The sequence below is a fragment of the Limulus polyphemus genome, unplaced genomic scaffold, assembly GCF_000517525.1.
Source record: "Limulus polyphemus unplaced genomic scaffold, Limulus_polyphemus-2.1.2 Scaffold20, whole genome shotgun sequence".
NCBI lineage: Eukaryota > Metazoa > Arthropoda > Merostomata > Xiphosura > Limulidae > Limulus > Limulus polyphemus.
The window spans coordinates 884,834-902,846 of NW_013665630.1; the positions used below are offsets into that span (position 1 = coordinate 884,834).

General features: G+C 32.9%; 1 protein-coding gene across 1 annotated transcript in view; it reads right to left on the bottom strand.

Annotated features, from left to right (window-relative positions):
• The window catches only part of LOC111085517 (tachykinin-like peptides receptor 86C), a 21,792-nt gene extending 5,059 nt beyond the window's left edge, over positions 1–16,733 (bottom strand). Inside the window, exons 1-2 of the mRNA XM_022384465.1 lie at positions 16,603–16,733; positions 825–1,040 (exon numbers count right to left, since the gene is read on the bottom strand). Of these exons, the coding sequence (XP_022240173.1) occupies positions 825–1,040; positions 16,603–16,733 (347 nt within the window). The remainder of the gene's footprint in view (positions 1–824; positions 1,041–16,602) is intronic.
• Positions 16,734–18,013: the final 1,280 nt, after the last annotated feature.

Genomic DNA, 18,013 nt, shown 5'->3' on the forward strand with positions numbered 1-18,013 from the left:
GTCATCAGTTTTGAGCTGACAGACTAGAGGGAACACATCTAGCTAGTCAACAGCAACCACTTTTGGACTATTGTTATCTGACTGAAGAGTTGGATTTCACCATCGATAAATTAGCATATCCACGATCTCAAAGTGCGGAGAGAGCTTTTATTTGCTTCAACGGGAGACACTTGAATGACACGATACCGTAATAAATAACACCATTTTAATTTCTTTGAAATTACTGGGATGTAAATCCATTCTTTAAAAAAAAACTTTTTATTCACAGAAAGTTATTTTCAAGTCAAAAATGGACATCAGTGTACAGTCTTATCTAATTAAAAATATAGCATTAAGTTAGTAAACCTGATTAATAGTTATGGTATATTCTCGAAAATACCTATTTGTACTTGTAGGTGTCGCGTATTGTTTTCCATTAATACACTGTAAAAAAACGTATAATAAGGTTTTTGTTTGATATCCATTAACTCTACATTAGAAGTTTTATACACCTGAACGTGTTAGTACAACTTTCGTTTTTTTAGATATATTTTTTTCTTTCAACAATCATAGCTGTTCTGTTGAAGAGAGTACACACTTTGGTCATTTCTTGGTAAGCTAAATGCTGAAGACATTATTTTAAGGAAATAAAAGCTCCACGAAGCTAGTAGAATTAGGGTTTCTTTATTGGCTCTAATATTTTACTTTTAATTTAAGGACGGCTAGCAAAGAGTAGTTTTAAGTAGCTTTGCGAGAAATTCAACAAAACTAAACAAAAAGCTATTCGCAAAAAAATACAAACAAAAACAAAACAAGATTACTAAAAAGTTCGTTATTAAACTTACACGTAATCCGCTGTTGAAACTCCACTTCGTCCGTCAGGCCAGTGAAGGTAACACAAAATTCTGTCTCCCTCCTTACCGTAGCTGTAGGTTTCTGTGGTAGAAAACAGTAGCGCTGGGAGAGCGATGGCTATACTACACAACCAGATCATAGTAATGAGCACTCTTGCTTTTACCTTTGACATCCTCGATGTTAAAGGCCGAACAATAGCAATACATCTGATGAAAAAATAAAAGAAGCAAATTCAAATGATTAGAATGTTCTAACTCCCTGGAAATAATTCTAACAAAAGTCAACCAACTCGATATGCTCAAGATAATTAAAGTGGTGGACTAAATGCTAATATTCTGGTACTTAAACAAAACTTAAATCAGATTCCTCAGAAGTAATAGCTATAATTAATGTATCCCTAAGAGATGCATGAAAGATTGTTATAGAACTTACGAAACTAAGACATGAAAGATAGCTAAATGTTGTTTTTCCAGACAATTCAAGAAGACAGTTGGGAATGATCTTTTCTTGTATTAAAAACGTGCAGATTCAGTCTGAAGTCAAATACTATGCTATCAGTATTAGTTTCTTTTTATTAGCCAAGAAATTATAAAGATAAAACGGTAAAAGTATATTTTAATGCATTCATAAGTTATTCTGAACCTGTGTAGGAAACTTACAATCTCGATAATCAAGGTCATAATTGTCTGGATAAAAATGAATATCATACGTAACTGCGTTAAGAATTATTGTGCCTATCATGTATTTATTTCTAAATGATTCAATAGTGGAATATTTTTAATACTTGGCAAAAGTCTTATTGTGTTAGAATAATTATAAGCCTTTATTATTTACTCAATCGCCCAAATAAAAATAAAACAAGAATTTAATGTAATTAATTCAACATGTTTACAAAAAAAGGCTGAGATTGCGATATTGATCAGTTCTTGAATGGAATAAACTGACTTCATAAGATGTTTAAAATACTCTCACTACTTCTTTGCACGCTACTATTCAGGAAGGATTTAAAGATTAGTTAGTTTTACTGCTATCAGGAGGGTTGCTCGTAAGGACTGATAATTCTCGAAATAATTCAAGTTCAACGACGTGGGTAAAAAAAAGAAAAAAAAGGTTTTTACAACTTTTATGTTCTTATTCAGCAACTTTTTAAGAGCTCCTGTGACGATTGTAGAAAAACAAGACAGAAGAAGTCTTCCTAGCTTTGCAGTAGGGATAGATATTTCCAATTAGATGACCCATAAACCACCCAACATTATCGAATTAGAATTTACGAGAGACTTCATTCATATACTGTTTCGCTTTTGGACAAATTTTCTGAAGTTAATGGGGCGTTTTTAAAGATCAGTAAAACTATATCTCATTAATAAATGAAACCTCATAAACGTCTCTTATTTTTCTTCACGCAATTTAATAGACGGAGATAATCCTTCGAATAAGATAAAATGTTTTTCTAAATAACAAATTCCTGTATCAGAAATGATGTTATTAGGTAGTTTCATTTTTTCTTCTTTTTTTTCCTGATTTACATTACCTATTGTTTTCGGCTATTTGTTACCTAGTGGTTAACGTGCCGGATTGTTATTCCGATATTCCTAATACTTATTCATATTTTAATGAACATTAATTCATAGAAGAAGCTGTGAATTTAGCTTTATTTACTTTAACATATAGACACATTGATGATTTAGTTACTTCGAATAATCAGACTATTAATAACTAAATTGCTACCGTATATCCTGCTAATATATATATATATATATATATGACACTCAAACATTACTCAGATTTTTGCATAACAATAATCAATATCCTATTGGTATAAATACTTTTCGTAAATGACGAGAATTTTCCGTCCAACTAGTAGTAACATCCCTTCAACTTTGTACAAAAATGTTATAAATTCTTAGTTACTTAGGTATTTCAGAACTGCTAATAAATTGGAATGTTTCCTTTAATATACATATCTTATTTGGGGGACTTAAGTTTTCAATAATATGATGTGTTATTTGACAGGTCTCCTTGTTGGTCTGCGGTAAGTTGATGGACTTACAACGGTAAAAAGGCCCGGCATGGCCAGGTGGTTAGGGCACTCGACTCGCAATCTGCGGGTCGCGGGTTCGAATCCCCGTCCCACCAAACATGCTCGCCCTTTCAGCCGTGGGGGCGTTATAATGTGACGGTCAATCCCACCATTCGTTGGTAAAAGAGTAGCCCAAGAGTTGGCGGTGGGTGGTGATGACTAGCTGCCTTCCCTCTAGTCTTATACTGCTAACTTAGGGACGGCTAGCGCAGATAGCCCTAGTGTAACTTTGCGCGAAATTCAAAACAAACAAACAAACAAACCATTAATGTTGTTGTTCTAAGAAATCTGCAGGAAAAACAACAAAGCAACACGATGGGCTATCTGCGCTGTGCCCACCACGGATATCGACACCCGATTTTTAGCGTTATAAGTCCGCAGACATGTCGCTGAGCCACTTGGGGGCAGCATGAAGTCTGTTTCTAGATAACTTAATTTCTATAAGAAAGCACCTAGTTTTTATCGTTTGCTTTTCTTGCATTTGTTAATGTTAAGTTGTATTCGTTATTTCTGTCCAAAAGGGTAGGAAACTTTTTTTTTATATATGATTTGCAAGCACTTGGCGCATCAATTATAGCTTCTTATATTTCTTTATTATATACATCATTACGAATTCACTTTGTTTAGTATTTACTGACTTATATTAAAGTATAAATCTTCACATGCTATCTGTTATTCTAAACACATCATAACTTTATATTCTAAGTAAATCACTGAAACTTAAAAAAAATGAGGTTTTGTCGCACTCAATAAAGATTAAAAACAACAATAGTAAAGAAACCTTGATTGAAAACTAATGTGTAAAAAATACTAATCTATTATAGAATTCATACAAATTACAAAGGTGTTGGAAATAATATCTTACCTGATGGAATGTCCCTAAATATGTAATTACTAGATTAACGCCTCAATATTCACTATGTGATATCATTAATCAAATTTGCTTATTTGCTGTTTTTAGGATATGTGACAGTGCTGTCATCTGCTGACTATAATATTGTAGTGTTTGTTAATTTTTACAGAGAGTCAGTTTTTATTGCTTTTTTAATTTATAAGATGAATAACCTATATATATATATATATTTGTATACCTTTGAAATGTATAAAATGGGGTAAAAGACTTACTAGAGCTCATTATAGAGGAAATTTTGTTTATTGTTAATAACAAGGAATGACATTAATATCTGCCAGAGTGATTTAGATTCAAGGTTTAGATTAGAGTTGAAACGTGTTGGCAAGAGATGGTTGCATCATAGAAAGGTTAGATCTGAGAATGACAACACTAACGACTGGATGAAACTCTCGAGAGGAAAAGTGTGACAGAAAAGCATGAGAGAAGCGTTGGATTGGCAAGCTAAGCAAGAGTTAAAAACAAAAAACTTAAAAATAAAAGACAGCTCCAGATTCCTTTCTGAAACATAAGTATAAAATAATCGTGTTATTTAACACCATTTCGCTAAATGGTGATGCTTCTGATAGGTAGTTTGTTATAACAAAGTTAATAAGTGTAATGTTCTCTGCATTACTGACTGGTATATGTGTAGAAAGACGATACCAGGTAAACATGTTTCGTATTATTTTTTGTTGTATTTTCTCTTATAAAAATACATTTTTGTCTATAGGTAAGAAAAAAGTATGTTTAGATCTGTCTGACTTGTTATTTGTGAGTCTAATGGTTTCATGAAAACAACTTTTGAATAAAGTGTCACATCACAAAAGTCAAAATATAGCGAATCATGTATTACGTCGTCTTTAAAACATAAGCCTCTGGACTCGGTTGAATTTCTTAATATAATAACATTAATCCTTCAAGAGCTGCCGGATTCTGAGTGGTTTATTTTATTTTTATTACAGAGGAACGAATTTATTCGTTCTCACAAAGAAAATGAAAGGGTTAAACCAGGATTTATATAAACTTTTCAAAAACATCTGTATTCTTAGTGAAGTGCCACTCTCTAGTGGCTCAGCTGTAAGTCTACACTCTGCAGGATTACGTTGCTAAAAGTTGGGTTTCGATACCCGTGGTGGGCAGAACACAGATAGCCTATTGTGTAGCTTTGTGCATACTTATAAGATTTTACGTATTTAAGTACTTTGTAGTACCAAAAGTACGACACATTCTATACAAGTATCTACATACTTTTTTTGAGATGCGTTACAACAGGTGTGATGTTAACTTTGCGGATCCCCACCGAAAATGCGTTATCCCACTAGAAATTAAATATCATTCAAAACGTTTGTATTTTTCTTTTTATCGGTTTACCTTCAGAAGACGTAAATGATATTCATTTATTTGGCCTACAGTCATTGTAAACAAAATTACTGAATTCTGGGTTACACTAGAATCATCAACTAAATTTATTCGAAGTTCTTACACGACTTCAACACATCACGTAGCTAACAAAGTTCTTTGGATGATGTTAATTACACTTGGACACGTAAGGAGTTTTAACTTAGAAAGTTAGAGGGTAATTAAGTTTACTAATTAGATTTTTTGCCATATATTAAACAGAATATTTTGATTTTATGTATTTTCTAGTTTCTGCAAGAGTAAACATACATAGACATTCTATAAGAGCTATAAAAGTTTATATATATATATATATCAAAAGGTGAGAAGGGTGTATTATTATATTTATTTTTTGGAATTTACAGAGTAAATTTCTTCTTTAATTTTCCTAACAGTAGCACTTATTGTCCTATACGTCTTAGGTTTTATTGTGCTATTATAGTATATAATGAGATTTGCCTGTTACTCTTATAATGCACTGACGGCCCAAAATATTGACATTCTAGTCCTACTGTTATTAGTTATAGCGTTTGTAGAAAGATAGAAGTAAAGAAAGAAAGAAATTTTCATTATAATATAATGGAGCTTGGGTAAGACTTATTGCAATTTTCTTCGTGTATGGTCTCGGTGCCCCAAGTTGATCCGTATTCCTTTGTCTCCCAACAAAATTCAGTGCAAGGAATATACTCGTTTTTAAAATTCTAAATCTCTGATGTGAGATTCAACCAACCTAGGATACTTAGTATAGTCCTAAGTACAGATTTTAAGCTAACACAGCAAATTACTCTTTATAATTAAAATATAATGATGAATGACAAATTAACATATAAGTAATAACATTCACTATAGTAACTAGTAACGTGAAATACACGGACACGTAGTTTCTATCGAAAATACCGTTAACACAGAAGATACTCAAATGATGATTCATTGCAATCTAATCATTATAGATTTTAGTTTTCTGAAGTATTGATATGTAACGTATTTTAATGAGTTTATTATTCCGTATTGTCTTTGTTATTATATATGTTACTTTTGAATTATTCTAGTATTGATCTTTACCACCAGCTTACTTTTTATCAGGAATATTTACAATGCATATATCAATATACTACGTGGTTCCTATGAAGGAGGATAAGAATTTATAATAATAAAAGGGTGTGTCTGTGTGTGTGAGACCGCCATAGCTCCAAGAGAAAATAACCTAGAAACCTGAAATTTTGTACACATATTAAGTGGACCCTGAGGATAGAAAAATGAATTACAGATTTATGACTTTAAACATTTAATGGAACGACTCAAAATACAAATGTATTGTATAAGCTCAGCTTGTTATACACGTTTCGTAAATTACATGTTACGTTTCGGCAACCTTCTCGAAGATGACACTAAAGAAGAAAAAGAAGCTTGAAAAAAAAATTAGTGAATAGTTAGAAAGGTTTACTAAAATACTGAAACTTTTGAAAATGTTAAGAAACAATGGATACACAATAGCAGTTAGAGCTTAAACTAAATAAGAAAAATTATTTAAACACTCGAAAGTTCACTAACATTAAATCGTTGAAACAATACAAATCTCACGAAAAAATATGTACGAGGAAGGATATGTCCAAATATAGTAACTAAATTAGATTAAATTAAAAAGTACCCATAGAACTATGGCAGACATAGTGTGGTTGAAATACTATTAATCAATTTTCTTCCTCATAGGAACTGAATAAGTAATGTAGTGTTAAAATATAATAGGCATATTATTAATGTTTTATGACAAGCATAATTAATTATAACTATGCTTCGTCAGCTTAAAAAATGCGTTCAGACCATAAGAAAAGTGTCTGTTGAACTAGGAGCCACATAGCGGTTGCAACTGGCACACTGACATGACACACTCCTAGCTTGGAAGTCTGCAACAGCACCATGGCTCATGATTCTGAAACATCAATGTAGGTCTATTCCAGGTGGTCGAAACGGTGTTCAACCTCATTAAATATCCTGTATGAGCTTTTTTTTACGGATATTGCGCAACGTTTCACAAAAGCCTATCTGCGCTAGCCGTCACTAATTTTGAACTGAGAGATTAGAGGAAAGGCAGTTAGTCAACAGTACCCACACATAGCTCTTGATGTGTGCAAGGACGAGCGGTGTCGTCTATTAAAATGAATTCAGATCTGTTAGGAGTATGATGTGCTACGATGCTGCTACGAGTTAACTACTTGAAAAATACACGCTAATAATATAATGATACCTAATTCATTTTAACCAGTATTGAGATCATAACGTCATAAAGACGTAAATTTGTTTTAAAAGGTATATGCAGAATGGCTATTCATTAATTTTATGTGTATGTAAAGTACATGTGCTTGACTATAGAATTATAGACTTAATAACTTCCGTTATTCCAGGTATATCTACTTTATATGTAAAGCATAACATACTAAAAGTTTTTGTTGTTTTAATTGTCTACTGGCATTTCAGCGGTCTCTAAACTGCTACGTAATTTGTACCTGGAGTTGGACATCACCAATACATCTATATGTGATAATAATAGCAATAACTTCCGATCAAAGTAAGCTATTTACTTAGAGCGAAACTAAAAACTAGCCAGGTTATCTATGCCTAAATAAATATAGTTTTCTTACGTATCTACTTATAAAATTATAATTCATTGTTTCATCAGTTGGGTTCCATAGCTGTTAACTATATTTTCGGCCATAAACTCAATAATATATCATGAGATTCAACCAACCTAGATGACTTAGTGTAGTCCTAAGTACAGATTTTAAGCTAACATTGTAAATTACTCTTTATAATAAAAGTATAATAATGAATGGCAAATTAAAATAAAATAAAAGTAATTACATTCACTATAGTAACTAGTATAATCAATATTATTAACGAAAGTAACAATAAGTAAACAAAATAACCTACCTTACTTAGGGAGCTCACAAACAACATCTCATGTCTTGAACAACAGTCGTTGATGTATACTTCTTTGGAAACCGCGTGTTACCAAAGAAACTTCATAACCGCACGCTTATTAGATATCGTCATAACTACGACAATTAACACTATATGTTTTAGGTATAAGCGTGTCGGGTTGGTAGCATGAACTTTCACACGGCACGAACAAAAACCAATGTTCATGAAGATACAAAACTGACAATTTATAGTATAACAATGCTAAATGTAATACGAAGAAAACAACTAGATAAATTTGATATATGTTTATGTATAGTTAGCTCCAAAGGCAAGAATAATGGTGAATAATGTCAAAATGCTATATTATGTTTAGTTATTTTTTCAAACCAAAATACAAAACAAACATATTTCAAAGTAAAACATGAGGTATTTTAAATTTCTCATCTTAGCAATTTTTTTGATAAATATTTTCTGCTGAGGCAATGTTTTTATTTAGGGCACATTTTTCCCAGTCATGTCTCATATTTGCACACAGTATCTTTAGCTACGTTAATCTATTCCTCCAAACTACTGAGGTTGGGTATATTATATGTCTTGGAGGCAACTTGCATTGCTTTCCCAGTCGAAGATAATTTTCGATTATGTTGGGTACTGTTGCTTAACTTTTGTGCTCATGAATTATAACAAGACACCGCACTTTGCTTACCATGGCTGGGGTACGCCTTATTGCAAGTCTCTTCTTGTATGGTCTTGGTGCCCCAAGTTAATCCATATTCCTTTGTTTTTCAACAACATTCAGTGCAAGGGATATACTTGTTTCTGAAATTCTAAATCTCTGACGTGAAACACATTCTCATGATCTCAATGAATAAATATTTTCCGTTGGAAACGGCTGTTCCACACATTTCTCAAAAGATATCAATTTTCGGAAGCATCACACTAAATATGACGCTCAAACAATGTCAAAATGTAGTACTGATATACACCATTTATTTGCTTGTCACGTGATTTGCAGATTTGCCTGTTAGTAATCGTTTTAATACAACGTATTCAACCTTCTGTATACGTATATAACATTTCTTCGAACTGAAATATAGTGAAAATTCCAATATTATGAAATAAAACTATCTTAATCTTCTTGTTATGATAATACTTGATTAATGATTGTTTAATACTCTCTACACAATGACGCTGAAAACTGACTTAAAAGTAGAAATGTCACAATAGTTGCAACAACCAGTTTTTCAGTATCTATGAATTTATCACTTACATAACTCTTGATATTTCTAATCATTTGTTTTTTATTTAATTTATAGTTAACCGAAGTAATGAACTACAAGAAGGATATTCATGAGGTAATAAGATAAATGGAACAAAAAAGATGTGAGCAAACACTTGAAATCTCACTCACAGTAACAACCCGTTACTTCAAGGAGAATAAATTGTTTGTATGCCTTTTTTATATACTGTATATTGCCGATATACAGTGTGCATTTAAGCATATTCGAAAGAGTATGCATAACATGAAATGTAGAAATGACTTAAAAGGCAAACAATTTCACTTGAGTAGATTTAATTCACTGAATTTTCTAATGAAAACAATTCCACCTTTGATAAAGACATTTAATTTGGCACACTAGCATTCAATGACATTATTTTTGTTTGTCCTAGAAAAGTCCTAGAACAAGGCACTTTTTACTTCCTTTTATAGAATTTTGACTTGTATCACCACCCAGAGTTGGCTGGCTCGATAACTAAAATTTTAAGTATCTTAACTGGAAACTGTCCAACAAAATACGTGGACTGTTTTGTTTTAGGAATTTTTCCGGAAAAGGGGGATAAAAACATCCTGAAATAGGACGCATTTCCACATTTTTATATACTTCTGGATTTTACAATTAAATGCATAAGTATTTAATCAGTTAAAAGAGCCAGTTGTTAACTCTCACAAAGCAGGGTATACAATTCGCATCTAATGAGGTCATTGGGGATTTAATAACAAAATAAAGAAGGAAAAGGAACATTATCTGACATTGTTATTTATATAATGTTTGCTTCACTAACGGGTACCCTCAGCTAGTTTACTTAAAAGAGCTATGGCTAACATCCGTATTTAATGTTACAATATATATTTTTTGTTATGGGAATTACCTACAATCGGGTTTCAATTGTTAGTATGCGAAGCCACATTAGCAGCATACACTCTATGCGAAGCCACATTAGCAGCATACACTCTAATTCCCTCATTAGGTAATGAATCTACGAATAGTTAAAACGTATCAGTTTGACAACTATGGAAAAGCTTTTAATATCCTATGACAACATATCAATGAACTTAACATTTTTACCATGATATTATCAGATTTCATGTATAGCGTGTTGTGACTTTTGTACTTATTATAGAGAAGGCTGAAGGGTAAAGGTGAATATGAGTGACGTCAGTACAAAATTCTTATAACCAAAAATTCCTTGTATTAAGAAAAGGAAAACTGAACGATGGCTAGCCCAGTAAAATCATTGAAAGATAATTCCGTAGTAAGAATTGCCTAAGGCAAGTAATCATAACCGTGTCTTAATTATTTTCATGGATGTGTAATACAAATAGTAGACAATAGGGCAAGTGGCAGTAAGTGAAACCCATACAGTAATAAACATTTATCGGAAGAATACTTCAAAGGAGAATTTGTTAAGTTTAATTTTACAAACACGATCTTTTCTTAACATATTTACCCTTTATATACACGAGAGTTTTAATACTCTAACGTTTGTATTTTCGTTTGTTTGTAGTTATGCACAAAGCTCCACAATGGGCTATCTGTGCTCTGTCCACCACGGGTATCGAAACCCAGTTTCTAGCGTTGTAAGTTCGCAGACATACTGCTGTGCCACTGAGGGGGGGGGCTTTATTTTCGTACAAATAATTTTTAGTCAGTGTGCTTTGAACATGTCTTTCACATTATTAAACTTCAAATTTTTCGAACATAAGAAATCATAATGCCAACATCATTTCACTAGCTATTGTTATTCGTTTAAGCTTTCCTCAAGAAAACAACAGAACAATAAGAATTATTGATAACAAAAAAATCGTATAGATTGGTATTTACGAATCGAGACTTTAAAAAAATGGACGATTTTAAATCTATACTGTATAATGATCAACTTGAGTAATGATGACGTGTTTTCGTTGAGGAGTTTGTTGAGGACAAAGATGTTCATCGCAGAACTTTTTTTCGCCATGTTTGTCATCGCTTTTAACAAACAAAACTAATCTACACCTAGGTAAAATGGAAAAAATACTCAAGTGTACTCATTCTAGACATAACCCAAACTCTTACTCTAATTCTATGTATATATATCGAGTTAAAAAAAGACTATATATATATATATATATTGCGAACATGAATTGCTTATCAAAGTTTGGTGGTAAAAGAATTCGAAAATTCACTGATGGTGATGAAAAGATCTGTTACGAATGGAAAGTACTGATCTCCATCAAATTTTTTTTATCACAATTGAAGGAAAAAGACAAGAGGGAATATTCAATAGTCGCGACTATAGTGAGATCTCAAATCGGTCAAGAGATGGAACTATGAGCTACAAGTTTCTACTTGAAAAAAAAACTCAGAGCCATTCTACAAGTCGCGGCTAATAATATTAGTATTTTTCACTTTATACGCTGAGAAAGTCCTCTAAATTTGATCTAATTTTCAGAAAGAAAGCTGCTAGCCAGCAGCACCGGCTGCCACAAGGACATTGTCCTGCTTTGCACTGAACATCAGGATTGACCGGCACTATTGTAATTCACTAAACTTGAATCTTGCACTCTGCAGCCTGGTATTCTAACCGATAGGCTAAACTTGACTCTTAGTTTAAGATAAAGTTTGCCCGTTATAGCTTCAAAACGTTGTTGATGTTATACTAGATTAAAGATGTTTTTTCTTATTCTCACAAACTCTGGATTAAGAGTATAGTGCCAATGACGGAGACTATAAAGACTGCTGAAACGTCATTCATTAAATGGCGAACTTCTTCGAAACAATAAAAATATATATTGAATTGTATATAAGCAGAGTTTCTTGTTTCTGCTTATTCATGACTTATTATTTACGCTTTATCTTTTATTGTAAGAACTCTTATTGTAGAGCTGGGCATAGCCTAGTTGTTGTGAATTATTGGACCCATTGATCACGCCCTTTTGCTGCAATATTGGGGCACAGGTGGGATATACGAATAACTGTCAAATTTCACTGTTTGATTAGTATGTGTGCTTGTTTATATTTGTAGTTAAGCATAAAGCTGCACTATCGGCAATCTGTGCTCTGCCCACTGCGTGTATTGAAACCCGATTTGTAGTGTTATAAGCTCTCAGAGCCATTACGGGGTATTATTTGATTAGCGTAACTCCAATGTTGGCCGCGTATGCTGTTGAATGGTCCAAAAATTAGGGACGGCTAGTGCAGATAGCCTTCTTGTAGTTTTACACGAATATTACAAACAAACGCTTATTATGAAAGTGCATGTTACAAATCTATCATTTTTTCTTTCGAGTTTTCCATTTAGAAACTACAGGAAAAAGTTAAAATTTTAAAATGTGAAACAGTCTACAACGAGTTGAAAGTTTGTTATAAAAAGTACATATATAATGGGAAGTAATCATATTTTAGTGCCCGTTGTTGCAGAAATGCACTCCGAACTTTGACGTCGTGGATGCGTTATATATGTGACGGTTAAGTTCCTACATTTCGATTACAGTAACCTAGAAAATGGCGGTGGATGTTGTTGACTAGCTGACTTCCATCTAGTATGTCAATTCAAGATTACGGAGATAGGCTTCTTGCAACTTTACCCAAATTCCAAAAAAAAAAACACTTATTATAAAAGTATATATTATTAATCTATTTTTTTTATTCATTCTTGATCTATCATTTACGGAAAACATTTAATATGTTCAAATGTGATACATAGTCTACAGTTAAAAATCTTGTAGGTACATACATAAGGTGAAGTAATCCTATTTTAATCCATTTTTTGGGGTTATGTTAATCAACTTCTTTTTCTCTCACGTGTTTCCTAGTTGTAGTAATTGTTGTTTTGTAATTTTTTATTGCCTCTCCCATTTTTATATGGATATTTTTTTCCAAATTAGTATCACTTTTTAAGAACAAGATAGGCTTACCTGTCTATACTCATAGCTGTAATAGTAAAAACACTTGAACAAACGGTGACGTTAGCGATGAAATTATTTAAAGTGCAGTAAAAGCTACCAAATGGCCAGTGGCTGTTTAACATATACACAAAATTGAAGATGGCATTGAAGGTAGCCATCATTAGGTCTGCCAAGGACAAATTTAGAAGAAAATAATTAGTGACAGTTCGCATCTTTCGGTGAGCCAAAATGATCCACAAGACAATTGTATTTCCACCAGTTGCAACAGTAACCATTAAACCAAAGGCGACAGTCCACAAAATTTGTTGCCACAACGGAAGTATGAAGGGGCGGTGGGTATTTCGAACATTTTCCGAAGTGTCGTTCTTACAGTAACTCACGTTGTATAATGAAAAATATGTGTCATTCAGAGTGTCACAGCGATTATAGGTCAAGTTCAAGTCTAAGGTCAAATCTTCCATAGTGAAAGAGTTTGGTCGATGCCTTTATCCAATTCCTCAAGCTGCAGTCTAAATCCAACCGATGACAATCAGTAAGATATGTGTTTAAACTTTATCCGCCTGTCTGAAAGACCGTTGGCAGAAACCAACTAAACCTTGCAGGGATTTGTGCCTGTGAGAATGAGTACTGACGTCTACAGCCTCTTCTTAGCAAATATGTTCGGTTTTCTGCGCCTCCTAATCCGGCTGTTTGCGCAGGCAAGCTAGAGAGCTAGCTTTTAGGCTGGGTCAAAATGTTGAAAATTATCAAAACACATGTATAATGTTTTATTACCTGAATATGGTTTAAAAAATTAGATAACAAAATGTTACGTTTTTTATCTTAAAGCATTAATAGTTCTTATTAATTATTAAAAAACAGTGATACGTGTTGAGATTAATCAAGCATTAAAAATAAGAGTAAACATTTATCAGTTTTGTTAATTAACCTGAAATTGTAGGTTTTTATTTCATCCGTAATTAGGCTTACTATGTTTTTGCTCTGAAACAAGAACATGATAATTAAAATAAAACTACCTCAAATATATATTTTTTACAAATATTTAAGGACTATTTTATATCATTCTGCTCTGATTTTTTATTTTACATGATTAACAAAAAACGATATTGAAATAACGGTCTTATGCTACAGTTAAAAGTAACGGTAAAATTTATAACTCATTTTGTTATTTATTGCAACTAATAATTCGGATAAACAGTAAATAAAACAATTTAAAGGAAAATTCACGTCCAAGATCCTAAACTATAGACAATATTATGCTTTCCTAAACAACTATTTGCCCAAACGGCTGAGTTTAAGTAGAAGTTTGTATTCGCAAATTCGGAAAATAATGCAATAGCTTATTTGATGAAAGTAAAAGAAACTAGTTTCTATATACAACTGATAAAATAAACTGTGTACTGTGGATATACGTCCATTACTACGAGTGTTATTCTTTTTCAAGTTATAAAAATATCAAATGATAGAAACAATTTTATAACCAATCTTTAGTGCTCATATTTTTCTGTCCCTTATTTAATGTTCTGTAAAAAAAAACTTCTTAAAATAAATAAATCAATACCATCCTTTTCTAATCAAACAAATATGTTATGGATAGAAAATGACCAATGAAAATCAGCTTTGGTAACAATAATGTAACTGATAAACACAAGTAAGTTTTCTTACTTTCAATGTGTGATGTTAGTGAAGTAACTATAAGAATTTTTTCTGGACTTTTCATTTTAATAACCGATAAATCAATAAAAATAGAAGAGTAATATACATATCTGCATTCTAGATTTAATAATTTAAAACCAATGAAAATAAATCATTGAGGATCAAACAATAATGAAAAAATCCACAAATGACTATGTTTAACTGTTTGAAAAGTAGAAAGCAATCCCTAGAAATCATACAGATCTTAAGCAGTTATTTTACTGTTCATTAAAGCTCACATAATTTTTTCCTGAACGTTTAGTGAATGAAATTATGACGGAAAAAATTACTAATAACAACACTAGTTTGGAACATAATAATTATAATTTTAATTAAGTTTATTATTACTATGTATGGCGATATATATGGATTGAAACAGAATATACTGGATATCACTAATGTTGAAATACACAAAATTCAATGAGGCTGTCAGGTTTTTCATAGGGCCGTAATTCCTTACAGTAGGTGTCTGTGACTTGTTGGCGATAAATTTCCACAATAAATGGACAGCACACAAACCACTTGTTTTAAAATAATATATTCAAAACAAGTCAAACGTATGTATAAAAAAATTCTTTACACTATAGATTATCACAGTTGTATTTAAAGCTTTAAATAATTGTCTGGCGAGATCAATTACTTTAGAACACCTTTTGACAAGACAGAATATTCTCCTTTACTCTGTTATTACAATGCAATCAGTGATAGATTCACTTACACTACCCCATGGGTTACCACAGTTGTATTCAGAGCTTTAAATAATCCTCTTTTGAGTCAAAAGTCCACACAGGCTGGTTCAGTTACTTTATAACCCATTTACAAAACGAAATTATGCTTTTCTATTCTATTATTACAATACAATCTGCGATTATAACACTCTAAAAGTCACCACTATACACTCTTTATGACTAAACTTACAAACACAGTCCAGATCTATATCTTTCCTTAACTTTGTCTTACTTACACTTTCATTAACATTCTTACTTGCACTAACTTTGTCGCCTATAAATATATATCTATTGCCCCACTGAGGCCTAGAAATTTCTGCAAACTACGAGACGTTATGATATAACAATACTCACTTAAAGCAACGAGAAAAATTCAGAAGGTTCGAGTAACATTACAACACTTCACAACAACTGAGCTACACAACAAATGAGTCGTAAACAGTTACGTTGACAAACTTGCCATAACTATCACTTCTAAAAATAACTCACTTTAATGCTCGCACAATATAAACTAAATAATACTTTTGTATTAAATGTAAGTAAGACAGTCATGTATATCTAACAACATACTCCCCTTAAAGAAAAAATATTAACAATACTTTTTATATTATATACAAAGACTGTTTTCAATTCATACAAAGTCTACTCATACAGTATGCACCAACATTTGCATTCCCCTTGATGGCTTCAATGCAGAACCTGGAGTTATGGAGGTACAACGCCCATCTCATGCCCCTCGCACTGTAGCGTTTGCATCACTGAATGTATGCAAGTGGCTGATGGTCCATCTGGATGATGAACTCCTTTCCATAGAGATAGTTCTGGAATTTCTGGATGGCAAATATAATTACCAGACACTCTCATTCAATCACACAGTAGTTGTTCTCACTGCTCAACAGTTTTTTTACTTATGTACATTACTGGAACCAGTCCGTCTTCATGTTCTTGTAGGAGTACTGCTCCAATTCCAATGTCAGAAGCATCTGCCTGAACAATAAATGGTTTATTGAAGTCTGGCATTCTAAAGATTTGAAACGATAAACATCTGATATACGAGTTAATGAAGATTTTTAATTTACATGTAACTGCCCCCCAGTGGCAGAGCGATATGTCTGCAGACTTACAACGCTAGAAAAAGATGAAGACCTACTAGACCTAAGACTGCTAGGTGGAGATGAAACATACAAAGACGTTAACATAAGTGAATAACTGACTGGTAAGCAGAACGAAACCTACAAGGGCTACTGTGTCAGTACACAAATGTCTTCACAGATAAGCCAGGCAAGACAGACCTTATGCATCACAAGATTAAGGCTATGACCAGGTATCCTGTCAAGGTGAAGCCCTGCCAAATGCCTATATGATGAGAGACCTGATAAAGCAAGAAGTCTGGGTAATGTTGGAAGCTGGAATCATTGAGCCTTTAAAGTCGGCCTACTATTCACCAGTGATAGTCGTGAAGAAAATGGATGGCTAAACACTTCTGAATAGACTTCCAGAAACTGAACCTCAGGACAAACTTCGACTATGAACCTATGGGCAACCCAGAGGCTATCATGGCGAAATTAGACGGGGCCAAATTCTTTTCCAAGATTGACCTCAGTAAAGGTTAGTCAACTTGGCAGCATCATTCATCCACATGATGAAGAAGATGTTTCACAAAAACACCAACATCGAGCATTATTTGGACGACATTCTGCCACACACAGCCAGATTGGAAAAACATCTGAAGAAACTCAGAGAATTGTTCAGATGAGTGAGGGCAGCAAGTCTGACCATCAAACCACCTAAGTGCTACATAGGCTATTCTATGCTGGACTTTGGACACAAGGTAGGTAATCAAACAGATAGTCATGGAAGAAAAAAAAAAGATAACTATCATACAAGAGCATCAGCTTTGACGACCAAACATCAGGTCAGATCCTTCATGGGGTTAGTGGGATACTACAGGAAGTTTATCCTAAACTACACTGCAGCTGCTGCACCACTGACGGACCTGACCAAGAAAGACCAACCCAGCAAAGTGAAATGGAAACAACCACAGCAGATGACATTTTAGAATTTGAAGAACACGTTAGGAAGTCCGAATCATTAGAGTAATACTACAATAATAACAATAACACAGAAATAACTATAAAATGCTCATATTATATGAGAGTACGGAATAGTGCTAGTCTTCAATATAAATTTCGAAGTCAGGAGCAGTTTGCACACATTAATATGAAGCTTTTCATCAAAGTTGGTAACCACAGTACAGTATTTTCTACTTTTAGTTCAGATTTAAAGTATTGCATGTGGAG